We start from the raw sequence: 25,814 nt of genomic DNA on the forward strand, positions 1-25,814 counted from the left end.
ATCGACGAACACAAAAGCGTCATTAAAATTTGAATCCACAATTCTTTGTGAAATTCGTTATATCCTTTGGTCGAACACACGCGCATCATTCAACTTAGAGTCCATGACTCTTCATGAAGTTCCATCCATCTTCAGTCAATAGTGAGTTCCCTAAGACTCTAAATCCACGATCATTTGTGAAATCACTTATGTCCTCCATCAATGAACGAATGAGCTTTTCTAGCACATATATTCATGACTCTTCGTGAAATTCCTCTTAAAATTTTAAACTAAATTCATTAATTAAATAAAAACGAGAATTTGGATAAATAAATTAAATGTAATTTAATCCAAATAAATATAAAATTCATATCAAATTCAAATGTCATTTTTTTTTTAAATTTAATGTCAATGGATAATATCGAATGTTAATGGATAAGATTGAATGACAAAATTTTAGAAATGCCAAGAGTCTAGGAATGTTAGTCGTTGGATGAATTATCAACCGTTGGATTGATAAATGAATTTATTTTGATTTAATTTCCAAATATATTTATATTCCCACATATTGGAACTCTTCATATATCTCTTATCTCATTCATCTAATTATCTCTCTAGAACTCAAAAAGTTTTTTCTTCATTTCTTGAGTGTTCTTCGAGTTCTTTATTCAACTGAGTGTTTTCGAGTTCTTCACTCAATCGAGTGTACTTTGTCAAATTTGTTGTGTAGTAATTTTAGTGTTAAATCACTATTAGATTCATTGTACCTTGAGAGACATTCATCTGCGATAAACTTCAGCACAAGAAAAGACGGTGTAACTATATTAAGGAAAATATACTAATCAAATGCCTCAAATCAAAATTTGACTTTGGTGATTTCATTTATTTATATATCGTAGTTTATTTATTTTCTTTGTAACATCTTTTATATATATATATATCTGTAATTTAAAGCAATGATATCTAACAATCTTAAAACAATTTCCGTATTCTAAGTTATTTAGTAGTTTTTACTATCAAAAATCTTTATCTTTGATGTTTCAAAGGTACGAGTTGCAATGTTGCAAAAGAGATAATGACTCATTTTGACAAGTTAAAAGAGATAATGACTCATTTTGACAAGTTAATTATTCATCTTAAAAAAGAGAAGAATCGACTAATAAAAATAAGTCTTTATTATACACGTATATATATATGTTAATTATTAACATTTTTTCTTGTTGTCGAAGTTTAATTTTAACCTAATATATGTTGACACAAAATTTTCTCAAGAAAATTTGTATAAATTAGAAAACAATCATTTGTTTTCTTTTTAATTAAAGGTTTGTTGGATACTAAAATTATTATTAATAATAAATGAAAAGGCAACTAAAAAGTTAGCTTTTAATTTACAGAAAAATTAATGGTTATATTTATTAATAGTAATTAAAATTAGTTATAATTGAAACATATAGTTTTAGTTTTAAAATTATTAATTATAATATACATATTTTAAATTAATTAAGCGTAGATAATTAATAAGGATGTGGTAGGGTGATTATTAATTAAAGAGAAATAATCTACTTGTTTGTTTATTTATATATATATATATATATATATATATATATATATATATAATTAATGTTTTGTATACTATATTTTTATTATGGTATTAATATATCATTTTTAAATGTGTATATATTTGTTTGTTGATAGAGTTGTGTAAAAAAAACAATAAATTCTTCTAATTAAAGGAAATAGAAAGTCATAATAGCAGTAGATTGGAGACCAAGAAGTTGAAGAATTGTGTAGCTTGGATTTGAAGAGCTAAAAAGAACACTCATAATTATGCGAAATTAATAGTAGATGGCCTACTTTGTTTCAGATTTCAATAATAAGACCTTTTTTGATTTGGTATTATAAGGAAAAATCTTAATTCATTTGAGAAACAATGCGACATATGTGCCAACATCATTAGATGCAAACGTGCAACCGATCGAAAATAAATGTTCAAACGGCTTCCGCCAAAAATTCTTAAAACATTATGATTTCTTTTGTAGAAATCATGTCAGACATGATGATGAATATTTATTTAATTAAATATTCTAATTTCTTTTATAAAAATAATATGTTAAAATGAATATTTTAATTAATTCAACTTATAGCTTGTCATACAGAGATTATGTAAAGAATGATTTATATATGAATAAGCATTCTAATCTCTTATATAGAAATTATATATATGAATGATTTATTCAATTAAATATTTATAATAATAGTTATTTTTTTAATTTAGTGACAAGTATAATAAAAGAATTGTGTGTCAATCTCTTAATTAAAAAAATATTTAGGGCATGCTTGGTATATGGTTTTTTTACTCAGGAATGGGAAAGGGAATGAAATGAGATGTTTGGTTGGTGGTTTTGATTCTAGGATATTGATTTGATTCCCGTATACTCAGGAATCATCTAATCCTCTCTAAATTGGGAGGAATGAATCACATTCCTCATCGATACATTTTCTCTCCCATTATCTCCACTCTTCTATTTTTTCTCTTATAATTATAATTATAATATCTTATATATTTTATAATTATATTATACGTTATTTTATAATTAACATAATAATAAATTTTATTTATTTATAAATAAATAATTTCAATTATTTAAATAATATTAAGGAATTGTTTAAAATAAAATTTTAGTAATAATTAAAATAACTAATAATAAATTAATTTTATATAATTAATTTTAAATATCATATATTAATAATAAAATTAAAATAAATTAATTAAAATATAAAACTAAAAATAAAATAACAATTTTATATAAAAAAATATTAAAAAATTAAATATGAAATATTTTAATAAAAATTATTATTAAAAAAATTATACCATGTTATAATATATTATTAAATAAAATATTATATTTAATTTAAAGTATATAATATTTGAAAGACTTTGTCTTACATTATTTATATTTAATAAATAATTATTTATTTATAATTAGTAAAAAATTGAGACATTCAATATTTTTTTTGTTATAAGTATTTTTATTTTGAAAAAATATGAGATGTTTATATTTTATTAAATTATGTCACTTAAATATTTTATATATTTTAAACAATTATGTTATAAAAATAATAATATTTTATATTTTTAATTTAATAAAATAAAATTAAAATTAATCATAATTTTAATAACAAAATTATATTTATAACTTCTCTCTTATAAATCCAAACGTTATCAATGGTAATGGGAATGATTAAAACTCTCAACCAAACACTACACTTCTATCAATCATACTCATTCTCATTCCACACATCTATCCATCCCTATCCTATTCCAATTCCTTTATTTGAACCAAGCACCCCCTTAGATTTAATTCACAGATGTGTGTTTAAAAGGCACCAACACGAATGTGGGGACAAATGTTTTTATTGGGGACAAATGTTTTTATTGATAATAACACAAATTATTATTGTGCATATTATGATATATAAAAAGTTGGTCAATTGTTAAAGAAATATATTTTCTACAAAATATAAAGTTGTACAACTTATCATAATAAGAAAATGTATTGTTTATATATTTGCTTATCGATCTGTTGCTCAATTTGAATTTTTGAGGCTTTGAAATCAAGTGACGTATTTTTCTTTAATATTATTTTTATACATATCTGAAGAACAAATATCTTCAAAATAGATTTTATGAAATAAATTAATAAAGAAAATTTGGCTTTGATCATATTTTGATTTTTAACTAAAAAGTCAATAAACGTGACAATTATGTATAATCCTTAGTGGATTATAGTTCATTACTTCTCTTTATACGATATTTTTATCTTTGAAATTATGATAAAAATGATTAAATCCACTAAGGATGTGAGTTGCACTAAACAATATATCATGTTGTTATCAAATGATAAAGTGATATGAAATACTTTACGTCTACAAATGAATATGTTTACACTTAAAAGTGTAACTATATGAGTGAAAATCTTCTAACGAAAAATATATTTTTTGTGAAATATGTAATTGTTTACACGAAGACATAATAGTTTAAATATATTTTGTCTACTAGTTAGTCAAGTAAACAATATTTTTCATGAAAAAATGATTAAATGATATGTATATATATGAATGACCATGTTTATTAGAAGATATTCCAAGATTGTCTAAAAGGAAATTTCTAATTATTGTGATAGAAATTTAAAATTGACAAACTTGGAGTCAATGATAAGTCGTGACATACACGTCTTAGACATAATGTCATTAGACTATACTCGCTAATAGAGTTATCACATTTGACTATATTATTTAAGAATAACATTGTGGATTCACTAACCACTATTAAATAGAGAGTTAGTTTGAAAGTATTTTAAAGACATGAGCCTACTATAAGTTGGTATGAAGGAAAATTAAATCTATGTAGACTAGAGATCCCAAGAACTAGGTTCAATAGGACTGCCTAATCGCACTAACTTGGAAGATTATTGTTGAGGATTAATATTATAACGAAATAATAAATATATATATTGACGAGGATAATAATATCGCTTTTAATGATTCTTTGTGATCAAAGAGATCACTTATGTGAGGGAGAAGTGTGTCTACTTTGAAGGAATTGCACGACTCAACTATAGATCCTCTCACATAACCAAGAGTTACGCCTATTTATGAACACAACCATGAGAGTTTGACATGTATCAGGAAGAATTATATGTGAAAGTGTATAATCGTTTACACAAATGACATAATAGTTCAAGGACATTGAGTCTACTAATAGACTAGAAAAGTTATATACTTTCATAAGGGAATGTTCAAAGGGTTACGCCTATTTATCTTATGTAGGATTCAATTATTGAACATTTCAATGGGTTAATCTTTCAATTTCCATTAATGTGGGAGAATGTTTGAATTTTAAACTAATTCCATTAATTAAATGAAAATAAGAATTTGGATAAATAAATTAAATGTAATTTAATTCAAATAAATATAAATCCATACTAAATTTAAATCTGAATTTTTTGTGAAATTTAATGTCAATGGATAAGATCAAGTGTCATTGGATATGCCAATAGTCCAAAAATCTCAAGAGTCTGGAATGGCAGTCGTTGGATTGATAAATGAATTTATTGTGATGGTTTAATTTCTAGTTATAAATATATCTCCTCATGTTAGAACTCTTCATATATCTCTTATCTCATTCATCTAATTATCTCTCTAGAACTCAAAAAGTATTTTTTCTTTATTTCTTGAGTATTCTTCGAGTTCTTTACTTATCCGAGTGTTCTTCGAGTTCTTCCACTAGTAAAAAGAGAACAATCACAATTACCGAGAAAAATTGCCAAGAACTAAAGAAAACTCACGATAACATTAATATCATCGAGAGCAAAGGATTCCCCTAGTAAAAGTTATTGATATTATCAAGAGCATGATGTTGTTATCGGTGATACGTATTATTACCGGGAGCATCTGGTTAAAACCCTCGATGAGAGTGTTAGAATTTAAAAATAAATTCCAAACGAGGAATTATCCAAAATATTGGTTTATGAAACATTCCGAAAATATAAAAATATATTTTTTTGACCTTTCAGGATTATTTAAAAATGGATTCGGGTTCCAAAATTCTAAAAATAATTTTTTATTTTGAAAAGTGGAACCAAACAGGCCTTAGGACCAGAATATCAAGGTCTGGGTTCGGTTTGGCTGATCTAGGCTCAGTCAAGACCGGGGTGTCCTGACTAGGGCTCGGTCGCATTGGACAAGGGATTGGAGAGCTCGGTCATGGGCTTAGGAGTCTCGGTCCCAAACTTGGGTGGTTTGGTCAAAGACCGGGGAGGCTCGGTCCCAAGTCAAGTCTATCGGTCTAGGTGTTCGGTCCTAAGGTTAGGTAGTTATCGGTCATAGGTCTAGAGTTAGGGTTGGTTACCGGTCCTAGGCTAAGTGAGGGTTCGGTCCTAAGGTTAGAAACATCGGTCCTAGGCTAAGTGAAGGTTCGGTCCTAAGGTTAGAAACATTGATACTAACTCTAGGGCTAAGGTCAAGTTTACCGGTCCTAGGTCAAGTGAGGGCTTCCTCTTAAGGTTAGAAACATTGGTCATATACTAAGTGTATGCTCAGTCCTAGGGTTAGAAAACTCGGTTCTAATCCTTGGTCCTATATGAAGAACACCGGTCCTAGTCCTCGGTCTTAGTTGAAGAACACCGGTCCTAGGTTAGAAAACTCGGTCTTGGGATTCTCGGTCCTAGGTGCATTTTCTCGGTTTTGGGTTTTGACCTAGGGTTCGTTTTTTTGGACCCTACTGAAGAACAGGGCCGAGGATCGTCGGTCTTAGGCTAAAACCTTAGGACCGAGTGTTCTTGTTTTGGTCCAAAATTTCAGAAGTCCATAACTTTTGATTGGGATCATAAAATCATGATCCATAGACTACAATAAGTTCATATGATCATGAAAAACAAAATCCCTAACATAAATTACGATTTTGAAGCCCTTGCAATGATCAATTTAAAACACCATTTCTAAGTCAAATTTTGGGATTTTTCAAATTAGGTCATTTAAATGCCTGATTTTATTTCATTAGTTTTGAAATGATGAATATGGTTGATCTTAACGATAACAAGAATATCATAACATCATTAAAACAGTTTTTGAAAATTGAATCAAATCTAAAATTTTACAAAAACTCAATTTAATCAAAAATGATCAAATTGATGAAATAGTTACTTGAAATTTATCCTAACATGTTAACAAACATGTATAACAACTAATTGGATAAAAAAACAGATTAAACCAAGAACACATAATTTCAAAATTTTAATTTTCAAGATTTATTTTTAAGATTTTTAGTTTGATCAAACATGATCAAAACATGATTACAATTGTTTGGGATTCATTCAAACATGTTAACAAACATGTATAGAAACTATCTGGATAAAACAAATCCAGATTTAAACCAAGAACACAAAGATTTTAAAAAAATTAGTTTTCAAACTTAATTTTTCAAAATTTTAATTCAAGTTGATTTGATCAAGTCTCTTTCAATATAAAGTTCATACATGATATATATAATTATTCTCAACAAATAAATCACATACTCAACCTTAAGAACACGATCAAACTGATCAAATTAGGAGAATTTGAAAAAATTCAAATTTTTAATTACAAAACGAAATACAAGGCTTCTGGATTCATAACAACACTTGGAGGACATTCCTGAAAAGTATTAGAGGTTATCTAGAAGCCTGGATCAAAACTTGGTTATCTGGAAGGAGTTTAAACAAAAAAATTCTTGGACAGAATCTTCAAGGTTTGATTTAGTGTGTAATTTGTTGTTTTTCTTCGATGATTTGCTTAACAGAGCAATGAGGAGTATTTATAGTATAGATAGATCGGTTGAAGTAAGCTAATTTGAGATGGATTTGACCTCCGGTGAGCTTATCTTCAAAATATTATACAGTAGTTGACAGTCTTATCAAGTTATTTAGGGAAGGATAAGGGTGAAATATAGGCGTCGATGAGAGGAGCATGTTGCCAAAAAATTCAACGGATTTGATCGCAGGTGGAGGAAGCTATAACTTCTGGAAGAATCGCGTCGGCAAGGTCACGTTTTCGACGATGTCACAGGTATGGGGAAGAAGACGAAGAAAACGACGTTGTTTCGGCTGGCGCAATGCGGGGTTCTATTGGAGTTTCGTTCGCGGACAGCTTGGTTGACTAACAGGGTTAGTCTGTCCCGTTTGTTGATCCGCTGTGGGCGGTTGTGCGCTGGATCCATTGTAGCAAGAGTCTGGCGCGTTCTGGGCAGTTGGATGAGATTTGGGCGCTCATCTGATGGTCCAGGATCCTGCACTAAACAAGGTATCATGTTTTTATCAAATAAGAAAGTGATATGAAATACTTTACGTCTACAAGTGAATATGTTTACTCTTAAAATTGTAACTATATAGTTGGAAATCTTCTAACGAAAAACATATTTTTTGTGAAATTTGTAATTGTTTACACGAAGCCATAATAGTTCAAATATATTTTGTCTACTAGTTAGTAAAGTAAACAATATTTTCACGAAAAATGAGATTTTTGTATATACTATTGTGATTTTTCAGTCGTACTTGAGGGTTATTGTGATGTTAACTAGATTTTTAATTCAGATGTGATCAAGCCTACAAGTGGATTTATATCTACTATAGGTAAATGTGTTGTCTCTTAGAAATCGGCAAAGTAGACCTGAATAGTACATTCTACAATGGAGTCAGAGTTTATTTCTTTTAATTTGGCATGCGTTGAGACTGAGTGACTTATAAACCTCTTAAAAGATATCCCTTTATGGAAGAAGCCCATGCCATATATATCAATACATTGTGATTGCAAAGCGGCCATTGGTAAATCAAATAATGATAATTATAATGGAAAAAGTCGACACATGTAGGTACGACATTGTTTAGTGAAACGACTGATTAAACATGGAGTGATATCACTAAACTTTGTAAGATTAGAGATGAATTTGGTGGATCCTCTAACCAAACCACTAAGATCGAGACTAGTGAGAAATACATCGAGGGGGATGGGATTAATGTCTACAAACGAAACTGTGAATGACGGTAACACAACCTAGTACATGAACTATTTCACGTATTGTAGGTTCATAAGAGTAAGAACAAGTCATTTGTCAATTTGTGAGACACAATCCCAAATATTAATGAGCAATCCATCCCTATGGTGTAGGATAGTAAGTATTGTAGTGGAAGAGCATGTGTCTAAATTCTTAATGAATCTATAACTCATGCGTGAGTGGTGTGTTTGACTGCAGTACACACTTGATAAATAGCCTTTCTAGAGCTCTCACGAGATGTAGGATCGATGCAAGGCCAAAATGTGTCACACTACGACGGATAACTTTGGAAGAGAAATTATTGTGACAAATAAGTTTATTGATTCAAGTCTGAAATGAGGTTCATAGAGATTCTAATCTCAACGACATTTCTGTGAGTCTTTATTTATTTTTTCTAAGTACTAGTTCATAGTCCAAAAGATACTGGTACTGATGCATTAATTTTTCGCACTCTCGAGAAAATGTTTTTTAAATAATTTTTAAATATGTGAGAATTGTTGGAAAATATTAATATTAGTTATTTCTAAATTATTATTTTAATTTAATCATCCCTTAAATAATGGAATTAATTTACAACGTTTAAATTAAATATTTACGTATGATTTATTATTCCTTAAATTGCGTTACTGATTTGCAGTAACAGTCTAAATCAAATCTTTAATTATTGTTATATTAATCTCTTAATTTGTGAGATTGATTTATATTAATTGTGATCAATTAAGAAAATGTTTTTTCTATGTATTTTTCTATACATATTAGAGGTAGAGAAATTATAGAGATATACTTTTAAATCAAGGACAAACCATATTCTCGAGAGCATCTAAAAATGTTATCATTTGAGGCTCGTTAAGTAGATTGCGTCATTAACGAGAATGGGTTGTTGAATCTTGAAAGAAAGCGTCATTAAAATCCTACCGCAACGAGTAACCCGCTCGAGGAGGCATAAGCTCTTTGAGGACAGTACCTAGCATGTCTCAACTACAAATCTCGATAAATTATTTTCATATAAGTTTATTTAGTTACAATTATTTGTGGAACTTAATTATTTTGCCAACAATTTCTAATAATGAAAAATAGGCTAGATGGAAGACTCGGTTAATTCGTAGATGATGATTTTGTTACTTCTTTTGTTCAATCTTAATTGTATATGCATTGTGAATCATATTATAGATGAATAAGATGATTGATTTTTCATCTTATTGAGGAGAGAATTAAGACATTGAATGAAATTCCTAATCATAAAAAATGGGCTAGATTAGAGGCTCGGTCAATTAATAGGTAAAGGATATTCACGTCCTCTTTCGGAGAAACTATAGATGATAATTTGAAACATTGGTGAAAACAATTGAAGAGAGTTAGTGAATCTTGAAAGGATATTATTGAATTGCTAGTGGTTTTGGATTCAAAAACTAGTATGTTACAAGTTAATTTGTTCAAAGAAAAGTATGGGGTTCAAGTTGTTTGAGTGTGCAACGTTGTTATAGAGCTCCGTAAGCAAGTCAGAACAAGCCTCCGAGCTTCTTAACCAATACTCTCTTTAACCGGTATGTTACAAGTTAACATGTTTTTGATATGTTTAACACGTTTTGGCCCATTTAATGTGTTAAATATGTCAAAAATGTGCTAAATGTGCTAAAATGCATCAAACGTCACTTAAATTTTGCAGGTTCAGATACTAGTTTCGTATTTTATAAACCTCGTATGCACTCATTTGATTCATAGTGACTCCTAATTGCGCTCCAAAGCCCACAAATGCTTGAAGGTGAGAGATTTGTTCCACTCAATACAGTTCTTCAAGCCGATGCCTCCCTCGTCTTTTGGTTTACAGAAAGCGGTCCATTTGACTTTCTTTCCTCCTTTTCCGCTACTGTCCTAGATAAAGTTCGTCATCAGCGTGTCGAGCTCTTTCATTACCTTCTTCGGAATGACCATCTGCTGCGCCTAGTAGCCAACTATGCCCATGGCCACAGTTTTTATAAGTTCGATCCTCCCTGCATAATAAAGTTTTTTTGCTGCCCAGCTAGATGCCGTGTTTTTTACCTTTTCAATCAGCGGCTTGTAGTGTGAGATCTCGATCTGCTTCGCGGTTAACAGAATTCCTAAGTACATTACGGGAAAGTTGACTTCCTTGATGCCCATGATGTTGAAGATGTCCTACATTGTTTCGTCCTTCACGCCTCCATAAAATGCCACACTTTTGCTTTCATTAATAGTTAAACATGTAACCTCAAAAAAGAACGTTAGTACAACCCTAATAGTTTTAATGGAATCAATGTATGTGTGTGCTAGAATGAATAAATCGTCAGCAAAGCATAAATGGGTTACCTCCTCTACCTCACAGAATGGGTGAAAGATGTATGGATGATTCTTTCAGAACATCGCGAAAATGCTCTCAAAGATCGTAATGGTAGCTACGAAAAGGTAAGAAGAAAGGGGGTCCCCTTGCCTTATCCCGTTTTCGTCCTTGAAATAGCCTTTGTGGACTCCATTGACGCTAACAACAAAGCATGATGATGAAATGCACTACATAATTCAATCAATAAAAATCATAAGAAATGCAGAAACAACCAGAAAGTCCTGTATGGCTTCCCATCTAACAGAGTCGGAAGCTTTCTTGATATCTATTTTGAAAGTCACTCTCGCGGATATTTTTTTGTCGTAGCCTTTTAAAAGGCTCTACATGAGAAGAATATTATGAGAGATTGTCCTACCGGGGATGAATGCAGATTGGTTAAGATTTATAATTTTTCCTATGAAAATTTTAAATCGTTTAGAAATGATTTTTGAAATTATTTTATAAATCACATTACAGAAGGAAATTGTTCTGAAATCTTGTACTTTCTCGGGTACTGTAGTTTTTGGGATCAAGGTTAGGACCTATGTATTCCATTGCTTTAAGCACAATTAGGATTTGACTAACATAAATTTCAATATCATAAATTGCAAAAAAAAAAAGTGATGAGAGGTGTTATTTATGAGTTCTCTACTTAGTTAGAATATAAGACATTCATTTTTTTTTGCAAGATTATATAACTGGCTTGCATAATTTTATTGTTCACATGTCCCTCTAATGCATATTGATGAAAGTGAGGAAAGTTGGAGCAAATGAGTTGTAGATGACTACTAAAATGGGAGTAAACCTCTAATGGATATGGAAGAAAAGTGATGAGACTTGAGTATTATAATGTGAGTAGAGGCTAACATTCACTTTTGTGTATTGATAGAAACAATTGAGTCACACATTTTGTTTATAAGTGAATGATTTTTTTTGTTAGTAAATTTGTACTTACTACTTTTAAATTAGTTTTTTTAAATTCTTATTATTAAATATAGTTGATAATTAAGAAGATATGTAATATAATATGATAAATAATTAGGAAAATAAATTTTTATAGAAATATATTATTTTCCGATAAATATTTCTATGGAATTATCATGAAATATTTGACGAATATTCATACAGAATTAGCACGAATTTTTTAACGGATATTTCTACAAAATTAACTCAAACTTTCTAACGGATATTCCTACGGAATTATCACGATGCTTCCGACGGATTTTCCTACGAAAAGTTTTAGTGAAATAAAAATCGTCACAAAAATTTCTGATGAATTATGTATTCGTCGGAAAATTTACTGACGAGCGATATATCGACGTTTATTATAAAAATGGAAAATATGTCACTAATTATAAAATTCGTCAAAGATTATGTAGGAAATATACGTCACAAATGACCCGTTCTCTTGTAGTGTCAAAATGTGTTAAACATGTCAAAATGTGTTAAAATGTCAAAATATATTAAATGTGCCAAAATATATTAAATGTGTCAAAACGTGTTAAACGTGTCAAAAACGTGTTAAAACTTGTCAAAACATGTTAAAGTGTTAAACATGTCAAAAACGTATTAAATGTGCCAAAAATGTTAAACATGTCAAAAACGTGTTAAACGTGCTCAAAATGTGGAAAACGTGTTAAACATGTCAAAAATGTGAAAACGTGTTAAATGTGTCAAAACATGTTAAATGTGATAAGAATGTGTTAAACATACCAAAACGTGTTTAATTTCTCAAAATGTGCTAAACGGGCCAAAAATGTGTTAAACGTGTTAAACATGCCAAAAATGTGTTAAACGTGCCAAAAATGTATCAAAACGTGAAGAACGTATTAAACATGTTAAAACGTGTTAAAATGCCAAAAATATGTTAAACGTGTCATAAACGTGATGAACGTGTTAAACGTGTTAAATGTGCTAATTATGTGTTAAACGTACTAAAAACGTGTTAAGATTGTCAAAATGTGTGTGTTAAACGTGTTAAAAATGTCAAAAACGTTTCAAACGTATCAAAAACGTGTTAAACGTGTTAAACATGTCAAAAACATGTTAAACGTTTTAAAAACGTGTTCGACTGTAAATGAGATCAAAGTAGTAAAAATCAAGATAATATATTAGAGTTGGAAGATTGTTAGTTTATATTAGATTAATAAATGAGAATTAAATTAAATTTATATAATTTGGGTAACCCTAACTCAACCCAAATTAAAAACAACTCATATTCAACCCAATTCATACTCAACTCAATTCATACTCAACCTAATTCATACTCAACCCAACTCAAATTAACTTACCCAAATTAATATTTTGAATTTTGGTTAAGATTTAGATCAATTCAATATATACTTACCCCTAGAGGCTAGACCCAACAAATATTAAACAACAATTTATTATAAAAAAAAAAGTACAACAACTATAAACACACAAAATGACATGATTAGATTTCTAAAAATAGAAAATAAATTTTGAGGAGATAACGCCACAAGCAACAATTGAAAATCTCAACAACATCAACAAACCACAATTGTAACACACAAAAGTAGGCTCCAAATTAACATGATTTTGCTCTAATTAATTTAAAATATCTTCATAAAAGAAAGTCTTGAAGTCTTCAATATGAGTCAACTGCAACCGTAGTGCAATAATAGCCGAACCAGGGCTAGAGTTATCCGATAGAATGAAAGACTTGCCATCAAACCCAAGTGCCCCGGGTCCAAAGTGATCTTCTTCTCCCCACCCAAAATCTGTCCCTCCTTCATTATGTGGAAGGGTCAACCAACTCGTAATGTCCATATTTGGATTCCCAAAGAAAACTCCTTGAGTACTCCCAACCACATGTAAATACCTCCATTGCGACAAATCCTCTTGCTTATCAAGGAAAATCGCTACATTTTTCGTATACTCATCCGTTACCTTCTCCGTAGCCGCCCTTATCTTGCTAGCAACATATGACAACGGCTTCGAAACAAGCTCGCCTGAGGTCGAGGAAACAATGACAGGCAATATCGCATTACCAAAGAAAAACTTTGGCAAAGGAGGTTTTACCCTGTTTCGAAAATTCACCACCACTCTTATAGCCGTTTCTTGATTCTCCATATGCTTTCGCGCCTTGCTTGCGGTTCTCCACATATGACCCGCCACTACTTCGAACCTTGTGTAGCCACGTTCTAGATCTCCAAGGCGTTTCTTTTCCTCGTTAGCTTTACTCCTTAGCTTATCTATTTGCTCTTTGCTCAGCCTCAGCATCAACACTTCAGTCTCCTTCATCCTCTCCTCTAAATTATTCAAACTCCCGATCATTAACGGCGGCTGCTTATAATCCGAAGCATCGAAATCAGCTGGCAGCAGATCCTCCTGATCCTGCACCAACACTGTCCGGTCTAGAAACGGCAGGTATTCTGGTCCCTCACCTCGGGCAATCCGAACCCATTCCGAGACGAAATGGAGAGCCGACTGCCCGTCGGCTACAAAATGGGAAAGTGCGAGGCCAAGACTCACGCCGCCACAGCTGAATTTCGTCAACTGTATCAAAACCAGAGGTAGCTCCTCGATCGGACGGCTATATATCAAAGAAGAAAAAACATTATACAGCTAAATGTCTAGTTCATACTTAAAACGTGTGAGAAAACTATTACCTATAATCAACATACGGGATAAGATCCCGAACGGCGGGGGTGGGGCGGTAATCAGGAGCGAAGTCATCTATTCTGGCATCGGTTTCAGCCTCGAGAGAGTGGGCTCCGAGGGAGTTACAATTGATATGGACGCGTTTCCGGTGGGTCCATTCAAGGCGGCCGGCGAAAGGGTAGAAGATAACAAGTGCCTTGCTTAGAGAATGTTTTAGGATTTCCACCATTATTTGAAAAGACGAAAACGAAGGAGAACGGTAAAAGTAGATGGTTGGGGCGTTAGTTATTGGGTGGATTTGATCGATGTCGGAAACGTACATTATCTTCGACGGCGTTTCCTCGGCCGGTTTCACTATATGGGTTGCTTTCACAGTCACCATTGTAGAGAAAGCAAGCTAGATTCTTTTAGGGAATGGACAAGAATATTGAGCATATATATATATATATATATAATAAAGAATTCATGCAGCTACATTTCTTTAATATTTTTCAAATTATTAATGGAGGTGTAAATGAATTGGTTATGTATCCTCTGGACCAAAATGGTACACCAATATCTTCCCTCATTAGTTCTAAAATGACACATGTAAATTTAATCACCACTCTTTGATATCTAACATGTGGCACCGGCAATAAAAATTGGACCCTCAAGGAATTGAAGTCTCAATTTTATCTGTATAAATTATATACTTCATATTTTCATTAAATAATTTTAATTTATACATTTAATCTATTTATAATTATTAAATAAACTACAATTAAGAATATATATTTTCAAATAAATTAAAATTAATTAATATATATATAATAGAATTATTTAGAATAACTACTAAATAAATACGGAACTAAAACACAAAGTAAAAATAAAAAATATTTTGAAATTAATGCTATCATGTTCTTTTTTTGTCAAAAGTTAAATGGTTTGTTTTTGGCAAGTAACATGTTAAGTGATATGTCTGATCATGTCCTATTATTGGTTTCATGGATTTATGTATCTATCAACAATTATTAGACTATGGTCTTGTTTTATTTGAGTTTTTTAAAAAATTCAACCAAAATTAATTTTTTAATTAATCAATTTTTAACAATCTTATCGCTCATTTCATTAACCAAAATACTAAAATACCTTATATTTTAAATTATTATTTTTTTATTTTATTCATATATATCAATACCCTTTAAATCTTTTTATCAAAAATAATCATCTCCTCAAAATTATCACCAATTATTATTTTTTTTCTACCTCTAAATTTTTTTAAAAACTCCAATCCAAACAAAGCCTAAATATTGAATAAATTAAATTTGAGAATGATTATTGAAATAATTTAAATTTAAAAAATATTATATTATTATTCTTTTATATATCAAATAATTTAATTCATTAATTAAAATATTAAAATATATTATATTTTAAATTATTAATTTTTATTTTATCGTTAATACATTTAAACTTTAAAAATAATTCTGCATTTTGAAAATCATTACCAACCTTACAATTTTAATAATTATTTTTTTTTAAACACAATCAGAACAAAACTTTGTACAATATAAAAATGAAAATTTTAGAGGTAACCAAGAATCTCGGTTAAAACTATATTTTTAGCCTTGTTCAAAATTGCTATGAATTCTTATAGTTGCCAAATTAGAGAGTATGAGAGGAACTTAGAGCTGGTTTGATCCAGGGGTTATTAGAATTTTATCTGGGTTTGGTCCAAATAACCTATGTTTGACAAAATTAAGAAAAAAATCAATTTTTAATTTTTTTCCCTTTTTACCCTTTTTATTATTTTCACTCTCTCTTTCTACCCTCTCTCTTCTACTCAATCAATTGAACTTATATATGTATTTAATATTTATAATTACCCATGTTTCCCAGTTCTATCTTTTTTTTTTCTTTTTTTTTTTCTTTTCAATTTTCATAACTTCTTCACCTCTCTAAATTATTTTTTTTAAATTATTATAAACTTTTAATTAAAACTAAGTATATTTATAAATTAATTCTTTTGATATTTAGATATATTCATTTTATTTTTTAATATAAATTATTTATTTAAATTATTTTAAAATTTATAATATAGTAAATTTTAATTAGATTTATATTGTGTTTTAAATTTTATTTAAGATAATTAATAAAAAAAATTAAAATGAAATAATTTTAGAATTTAATTTATATTAAAATAAATTAAAATGTATTTTTATATATATATATATATATTAAAATAATTTTTTATTAATATAAAATAAAATATTAAGTAGAAGGTAATTTAAGTATTTATATAGATAAAAGACTTTCATTATTATATAAATAAAAATTTAAATGAATAATGATTTAAAGTTAATTTATATAAAAAAAATTAAATAATTTTTTTTATAAATATTTAATTTAAATGAGATATATTTATAAATTAACGAAAATAAATTTTATAATGTAATAAAATAAATATAATATATATATATATATATATATATATATATATATATATATATATATATATATTACTATTATTTTGTAATAATATAAAATAAAATATTTAAGTAAATGGTAATCTTAGTATTTTAATTAATAAAATGATTGATTTGAGTTATGATATGATTGTTGGGTTCTCAATAACTCAAAGATGAAACGAGCCCTTAGTGATGCATAATGTTTAATTTATGCTAATTTCTACATATTTCAATGTTTATAATTTTGAATTTATGTTAGGCACTAATATTTTCTAGTTATATTGTTTATGTTAAATTATAAAATAATAATAAATATGGAATAAATATAGTTAATATAATGTTAATAACAAAATTTAAAAGAAAAAAAATATATATATATGAACATGTATATTTTTAAATTAAATATAATATTTTATATATATATATATAATTGAAAAAAATTTATACTTTTAATAAAAGAGAACATTAAATATTGATTGGACGGACGGACTGACGTATAATGTTAGATATAAAAGAGTGGAGATAAAATTGACACGTCTCATTAATCGGGAGGAGATTGGTGCACCATTTTGGTTCATAGGATTCATGGCCTGGTAAATTACATTATACTTTTTTTTTATTGAGATTTTAATTTTTATAAAAAAAAATATATTATTAGTTATAGAGATTAGAGGATGACGTCGTATTACGGGTTGGAAAAAGAAAAAAAGTGTAAAAAAAATAATAGTAAAATTATTTTATTTATTTAACCAATTAAATTGTAATGTCATTCTTTCTTACAAATTATCTCTTAATATTTTTCTTTATAAATAATTACCATAGGATTTAAGTGTCTTCATTAAATCACTAAACCTAATGTTTGTCAATTTACAAACTGTCAAAGACAAATCATAATTGAAATTTTAAATATATACATAATTCACTTATAACTAAGAATATTAACATATAAAGAATACTCTAGTTAAAAAAAATTCACCTTATAATGTGTAAAAATTAAAAATAATAATAGTAGAGTTTGTTTATTTTTGAAAAAAGAAAGTATATAGTTAGGCTAAATCAATTTATATACAAAAAAAAAAAAGTAATTATTATTTTTGTTATTTATTTTTTAAAATAGATTTTAAGTAGTTTATTTAACAATTATTTTTTAGGAAGAAATTATACTGGTCGAACAAATCAATAAATTCGAAACATTATCATCAATAACTTCCAAAATTCATTAAATAAATGATAGCTGACAAAGATAAGGAGAGTTTTTAAAAAAAATGCAGAAGGTCTTCCGAATATCTATCTTCCATAATAATTGCAGGCACATGGATCAAATATGGATAATATTGGACAATCCTTTACAATAAATTAGGATGCTTACGTGTTTGAATAGTTTTAATTTTATTTATTAAAAATAATAAATTTAATATGTATTTATATAACTAGCTCACTTAAATATATTTACTAATAAAAGGTTATTAAAATGTACCGACTATAAAAAATTGACTCATTTAGCCTATTTTAGTAACCGTGGTTAACTTTTATTTTTAAATTTATATATTTATTAATTAAATATTAATATATTTTCTTTATCTCCTTTTCATTTATTATTTTATTTATTACTAATAAATGAACCCTTTATTTTTATCTTTTTTATAATTTTTTATTATTTTTATGAGTATTTATGAATGATTATTTTAATTTTATTTTATATATAATGAGCATTCATCATTAATTATTTTAACTCTATATTTCTTCCTTTTTTTATATATTTTTTTATATTCACATTAATTATTATAAAATTGTTTAATCCCAATAATTGAATATAACAATGAAAATTTTTTTAACAATAAAAATTTTTCAACACAAAAATAAATTAATTAATAATTAAGAATTGGATAATAATAAAAACTCATCCATCAAACACCAAAAGAGTAATAATCAAATATGAGACAAAACAATTCATTTACTATTAATATAAGTCGTGAATAAAAATTAAATAAAAAATTATTAATTTCATTTTTATTTATATTAAACTAAATAAAAAAACCTTTTTAATTTTTATTATATTAAATTAAATAAAAAAAATCCTTCAAATAATATAACAGTAAAATATAAAATTCATAAATAAGTTGTTAATTTTTAAAAACAAAAAATGAGAATTTAAGAAATATTGAAAATAAAAACTAATAAAAAAAAAATGAAATGTAAAAGAAATATTAATATTAAAATAATAAAAAATTTAAGAATAAAATAAATTACCTAGTTTAATTAATGAAAAAGAAGGAGAGAGAAGATATATTAACATTTAATTAATAAATTTAAAAATTTAAAAATAAAAGTTAACCATGGTTATTAAAAAAGGCTAAATGAGCTAATTTTTTATATTACATATGTTTAAATGACTTTTTATTATTATATACGTCTAAGTGAGTTAATTGTACAAGTACATACGTCTAAGTGAGCTTTTTTCCTATTTAATAACTCTAACCACTTTAATACACTTAACACATCTCTAAAACTTAAATTTATATACAAGAACTAACCGTCAAGGCAAGACAAACTCTCTAAAAAGTAATAACGTTGAGTCAACTAAAAAATATTATATATATTATCGAAATATTATTTAATCGATAAAGTAATAATTTATTATTTTACATGTATAATAATAAAATATAATTTTATTGAATTTTGTTAAATTTCAAATTTCAAAATTCAAAATTCAAAATTCTAAATTCTATATAATGGGTTCATTTATTGTATAAGTTGTTAAAGTATAATCATTTATAAAATGTTTTCTATTCTTAAAGTTATTTAATATGTATTGTAAATGGTGTAATATCTAATGTTGTAAGATAATTTTCATCTCAAAATTTTCATCTTCAAGTACATACATACATTACACAATCTTCTACTACTCTTCTATCTTATTTCTTCTCTTCTTCTCTAATCAATCTTATACTACTCTCTTATTTTTATTGTATTAATCTCTAATGGCTTCCCATCTCAAAGGGGTGAAGCATATAACCATGACATGTGAAATGCATAAAACATTGTGCGAGTATAAAAGCGAGAATCCATCTTCGTCTTAAAAAGAGCTATAAAAATGGGTTGATGAAAAATTAAACATCCAGATTAATTGGTCAAGCGACAATATCGAATACAATTAAGTGGTCATCGGAATATCTCAACTGATTTGACGAAACCTAATGCCAAACGACACAAATCCACAAAGTTTCCAAATATAGAAAAGGCTTTGTATGAATGGATTCTTCAACATCAAGAGCGGGTAAATATATCGAGATAGTTAATTCAAGAGAAGGCAAAAAATTTTATGTAAATATTGTATGGTGATAATGGTCTAGAGTTTGATTACTCTCTTGGTATATATGGTGGAGATGTTTAAATCACGACATGGTATCAAGTCCTTTAGGCGTTTTGGCTAAAGCGGGTCTGTCAATATGGGAGATGTAGATAACAACTTGCCAACAATAAGAGAGAAACTAGGACCGTTTGCCATGAAAGATGTTTTCAACGTGGATGAAACTGGGTTATTTTATAGATTACAAGTTGATTATTCATCTTGTAATCTATAAAATTGAGGGAAGAAAAAAGGACAAAGAAAGAATTGATAGTAACGCAATGAATGTGAATCAACTCTTGAATTATCCGGGTGAAAACGACACGACTGAGATTTTTACTGATGAAGAAATCATTGAGGATCTTAGAGAAAACAATCAAGATGAAGACAATGAGGATGATATTCGTGTTTTGGGTCCTGTTTCTCGCAGAGAAGCAATTAGAGCAGCAATAAAACTTAGTGATTTTCTCCTACAATTTGATAGAAGTACTCCACAACTTCATAAAGATTTGAATAAAGTGAAAGATGATATTTAAATGGATATAAATTCCATACAAAGCAGACAACGGTAGACTCATATTTCATTAAGGTACACTAAGGTATTCTGAATTATTTAGAAAATAGTATATTATTACTTTTTATATCGGTTGGAACCTATATGCGCCAAAAAAATATATTACTTAATAAATTTATCGAAATTATTACTTTAACTATTCGGCCCGAGTTGAGACGGTAAGAATTTATTATTTTATCGGGGTAATAATTTTATCGAATATTATTTTATCGAGAGTCTACGATAGGGTAAGATTCGGAGGGGATATGACTGTAGGGTGAAACGTTAGTTTTATTTAATTTTAAAAAATTAGATACAAAAATTAATAATCTTGTAAATATAAAAAATATGATAAAAAATAATATCAATTATAAATACTATAATTAATTGGAATATCTTTTATCTACTAATAAATAAATAAATAAATAAATATATATATATATATATATATATCATATTTTAAAATTGAATGATATATAATTTACATTGATTTGTATCAATATAAATAAATATTTAGAATAAAAATTCAATTTATTATTATTATATATAGATAATACTTTTGTAAAATTAAAATAATATTAATATTATACTTATTTTAAAAAATCCTTAATATACAAATCTATATATATCTAATAACGCTTAATTTAAAAAGTTGGAGGTGTACATCACGCTCTCTCCAAAATTATTCACATCATCATCATAGTATTTTCTCTTTCTTAGATATATATATATATATATATTTCTCTCTCTTCATTTATCTTTATCAATTAATTGTTTTTCTATCCCTTACCATATATATATTCACACTAATAATATATAAAATATATTTTTTCATCAATTCTATTAACTTTCGTCATTAATTATTCTATGTCTGTTACTCTTTTATATATCTACATACATATTAATATTTTTTTTATTAATTATTTTAAAAATAAACCTAATGATTCTCGTCTAAAATATTATATATATTAATCACATCTCTCCAAAATGATCAACATCATCATTAGGTATTTTCTCTTTCTTAAATATATATATTTCTCTCTCTTCTTTCATAGGTATTTTCTCTTTCTTAAATATATATATTTCTCTCTCTTCTTTCATTCTCAGGCTTAGATCTAAGAAGATAAATGTTGTCATTTTCATAGGGAGAACGAGGCTTGAGGCAGTCCAACCACAATGACAACCTAATCTATATATATCTAATAACGCTTAATTTAAAAAGTTGGAGGTGTACATCACGCTCTCTCCAAAATTATTCACATCATCATCATAGTATTTTCTCTTTCTTAGATATATATATATATATATTTCTCTCTCTTCATTTATCTTTATCAATTAATTGTTTTTCTATCCCTTACCATATATATATTCACACTAATAATATATAAAATATATTTTTTCATCAATTCTATTAACTTTCGTCATTAATTATTCTATGTCTGTTACTCTTTTATATATCTACATACATATTAATATTTTTTTTATTAATTATTTTAAAAATAAACCTAATGATTCTCGTCTAAAATATTATATATATTAATCACATCTCTCCAAAATGATCAACATCATCATTAGGTATTTTCTCTTTCTTAAATATATATATTTCTCTCTCTTCTTTCATAGGTATTTTCTCTTTCTTAAATATATATATTTCTCTCTCTTCTTTCATTCTCAGGCTTAGATCTAAGAAGATAAATGTTGTCATTTTCATAGGGAGAACGAGGCTTTCAGTTATTTCTAAGAAGATCCATATTTGTGTAATGTGGTATGAACTTTTGAGCTCAAGTCTAAACTTCTTATCATATATTTTTATTTTTATTAGTTCTTGAAATATAACTTTTTTTCTCTATTATGTTTCGTCTCTCCTTAAGTCTTATTTTGTTATTTAAAAACAGATGAGAGTAAAGTTATCTAAAGAATATATATATATATATATATATAATAATATATATATATATAATAATTCCCGATTTGTTTGCTTAATTTCAAATCCTTTTAGTCATCACTTTAATATGTTGATTTTTAATATTTCAATTGATGTTTTGATGAAGATGATGGGTTCATTGGATTCAAGATTAAACAACTTTGATTTTTTTATTAGGTTTTGGCGATAATGGTGCTATCATGGTTATGCAAAGTTGTTTTTTGTGATAATCGTGTTATCATGCCTGAAGGTGTGAGCATTGGTAAGTCAAGTGAAATTTAAATCATTTTATCATAAAATTCATTTGTAAAAAGATTTTTTAATTTTTCTATTACATTAATTCTTGATTTTATTTGGTTTATTTCAGGTACTTTCAGTCATTATATGTCATTATACTTCTAGATGCAAGCTATTGTCTAAATGTTTGTTTACTTAAAATATTTTAATTTTGAGATAATTGTGTTTAGCTTTAAATTTCTTATGTATACACTAACTTGGAATAATTTTTTTTAATACTCATAATTTTAATGAAATAATAATGTGTTTTATGAATTTAATTTTATTGTGCAACTACTATTTTTATCTACTAATTTTATGGTATATTTTAGTTTTTGATACTCCTATTTTTATTAAAAAAATGTTAATAAAAATAAACTCAATAAATATAACCTACCATCTATATATATTAATATTTTTTATTAAATATTTCATCTAAATAATTTGATTATTTATAAAAAATTCAAATAAAATAAACCCTTCTCATTAAAAAGTCATTTGAGATTTGTATTAAATATTAATATTAATTATGAAAACTATTTAGAAGATTTAAATTGTAAAAAATACTTATATTACATTGAATATGTTCACACTAATGGATAATAAATCATTTGAGATTTGCATTAAATATTAATATTAATTCACTAACGTAATAAATCATTCAGTTTCATTCTAATTTATAACTAATTAATAGAAATAAAATTAACAGATATTAATATTATTACAACCTTCAATTCATATATATTATTAATTTATTCAAATAATTAACATAAAATAAAACAAACTCCTTCAGTCATAATTTATAACTAATTAATGCAAATATTATGGAAATTAGATTATAAGTATTTCGACACCAACAAAAAAATAAGTTTCATCTTACAAAATTTTAGACAAATTGTTAGGTGGTACAAGTAAATTCATAAACAATTGATACTTTATTTTTATTATTATTATTTTTTGACATATTTTAACTTTAATGTTATATTGGTGGTTGTTCAATATTTACATTATTTTGATATTTATATATGTATTTTTCTTTAAATTTGGTAATAAACTTATTTATTTTTTTGTCACTATTCTATATTTTGTTGATATGAAATTGAAATAATAAGATGTTTATTGAGAATATTATCAAATTCTTAGCCTTTTGATATTATACTTTTTATTCTCTATTACTTTTTCATCTATTCCATTTAAAATGAAATTATCTGCAAAACATAAAAAGAGAAATTTCGAACAACAATTTTATTGTTTGAATGTGTAGAACTACTAAATTCTTATCGGATGATCGACACTATGAATAAGACTTTTGTTTGATATTTATAGTCTCAAATTGGTAGGACTTTTAAATGATATTTATAGTCATAAATTTTGAGAAATTAGAACTTCTGATTCCTTGTGTTGTGTCCAATTACGATCCTTACAACCTTAAAAAAATGTAATAAAAAATATTGTCAAATTATCGATATTCATTCCACTTCTTATTTCATCTTATATTTTTTTTTATATTTACAACTTAGACTAACTATTATAATATCTATTTATATTAGAATTTACAAAAAATAATACAAAGAAATAAATTTGAATGGTAGATTTAAGTAGCAACTACAAGCATTTAGTGGCATTTCGACGTTGATTTTTAATTTTATTTTCCAAGTTTTTTTAGTTAATATATGTGTTAACTTACATTCGTGCAAACGCACGGACTTTTTGCTAGTAATTTATAATAAAACTTATTAATTAAGCCAATACTTATTGAATTTAATACTTAATTTGATTAGATACAGACTTCACTAATTTATAACTAAAATATGAATTTATATATATTTAAGTAAAAAAACATACTAATTTGGATATTAAAGTAAAAAAAAATATCATATTGAAACTGAATTATTATTTAAAGCTTGAACTTGTATTCTATTTATTAAATAGAGCTCAACTTTTAAATTGTGTCATATGAGAATTATATCATCAAAATTTTAGTTATTTGACTTTTTTTCAAATGGACAAAACGCCCATTGTAGACACCGAAATTTTAGTTATCCAATTTAATAAAATTTTAATAAATTTTAAGTCTTTAAATAATATTTTAGTTAATAAACTCTCTAATAAAACAATTATTTTAGATAAATAATTATATTCATAAATCTAAAATAATTAAATACAAATTAAATAAATATTTTACATAAATGATTGTATTTATTTAAATTTGAAATAATTAAATTTACAACTTATTTAAATTAAATAAATATTTTAGACAAATATTGTAACCATTTAAATCATAAAATAATTAAAAATAAAGCCCTAAAATACATAAAAATAATAAAAAGGCAAAATATAAATTTTATGTTTATTAATTAAATTTGTGTATTTTTTCAGATTAAAATAAAAACAAAAAAAAAAAAATCAAATTTAAACTAGTCCTTAAGGTTATAATAGACTTGTAGGCGGCCCAAATTGAAGAAGAAAACTGAAATTGAAACCATTAATTTCTTGACCAAATGATGCGATTTAAAGAGCCAAGTGATCCCTTGTGGCAAGACGAAAGTTAACTTTTGTCCCGAATTTGATCAACTTGATCAACTAACTAACCTTAGAGGACTATAAATAGTTTTTCTTGGCCAAGACAAAGAGGCATACACACCAACCTCAAGTCGTCAATCAACCTCCATACAAAAAATCCACTATTAAATTTTACAAGCTTTTAAGTTGTACAGAGCTTGTAAGCTCGGTTCTA

General features: G+C 26.7%; 1 protein-coding gene across 1 annotated transcript; it reads right to left on the minus strand.

Moving 5' to 3' along the window:
• Nucleotides 1-13,317: 13,317 nt before the first annotated feature.
• On the minus strand, nucleotides 13,318-14,963 carry LOC124933644 (spermidine hydroxycinnamoyl transferase-like). Its single transcript, XM_047474075.1, has 2 exons — nucleotides 14,537-14,963; nucleotides 13,318-14,460 (listed from the first exon to the last, which is right to left on the minus strand). The coding sequence occupies exons 1-2, from the start codon at nucleotides 14,908-14,910 to the stop codon at nucleotides 13,473-13,475; spliced, it is 1,362 nt and encodes a 453-aa protein (XP_047330031.1). The 5' UTR covers nucleotides 14,911-14,963; the 3' UTR covers nucleotides 13,318-13,472.
• Nucleotides 14,964-25,814: the final 10,851 nt, after the last annotated feature.

Source organism: Impatiens glandulifera, chromosome 4 (genome assembly GCF_907164915.1).
Source record: "Impatiens glandulifera chromosome 4, dImpGla2.1, whole genome shotgun sequence".
NCBI lineage: Eukaryota > Viridiplantae > Streptophyta > Magnoliopsida > Ericales > Balsaminaceae > Impatiens > Impatiens glandulifera.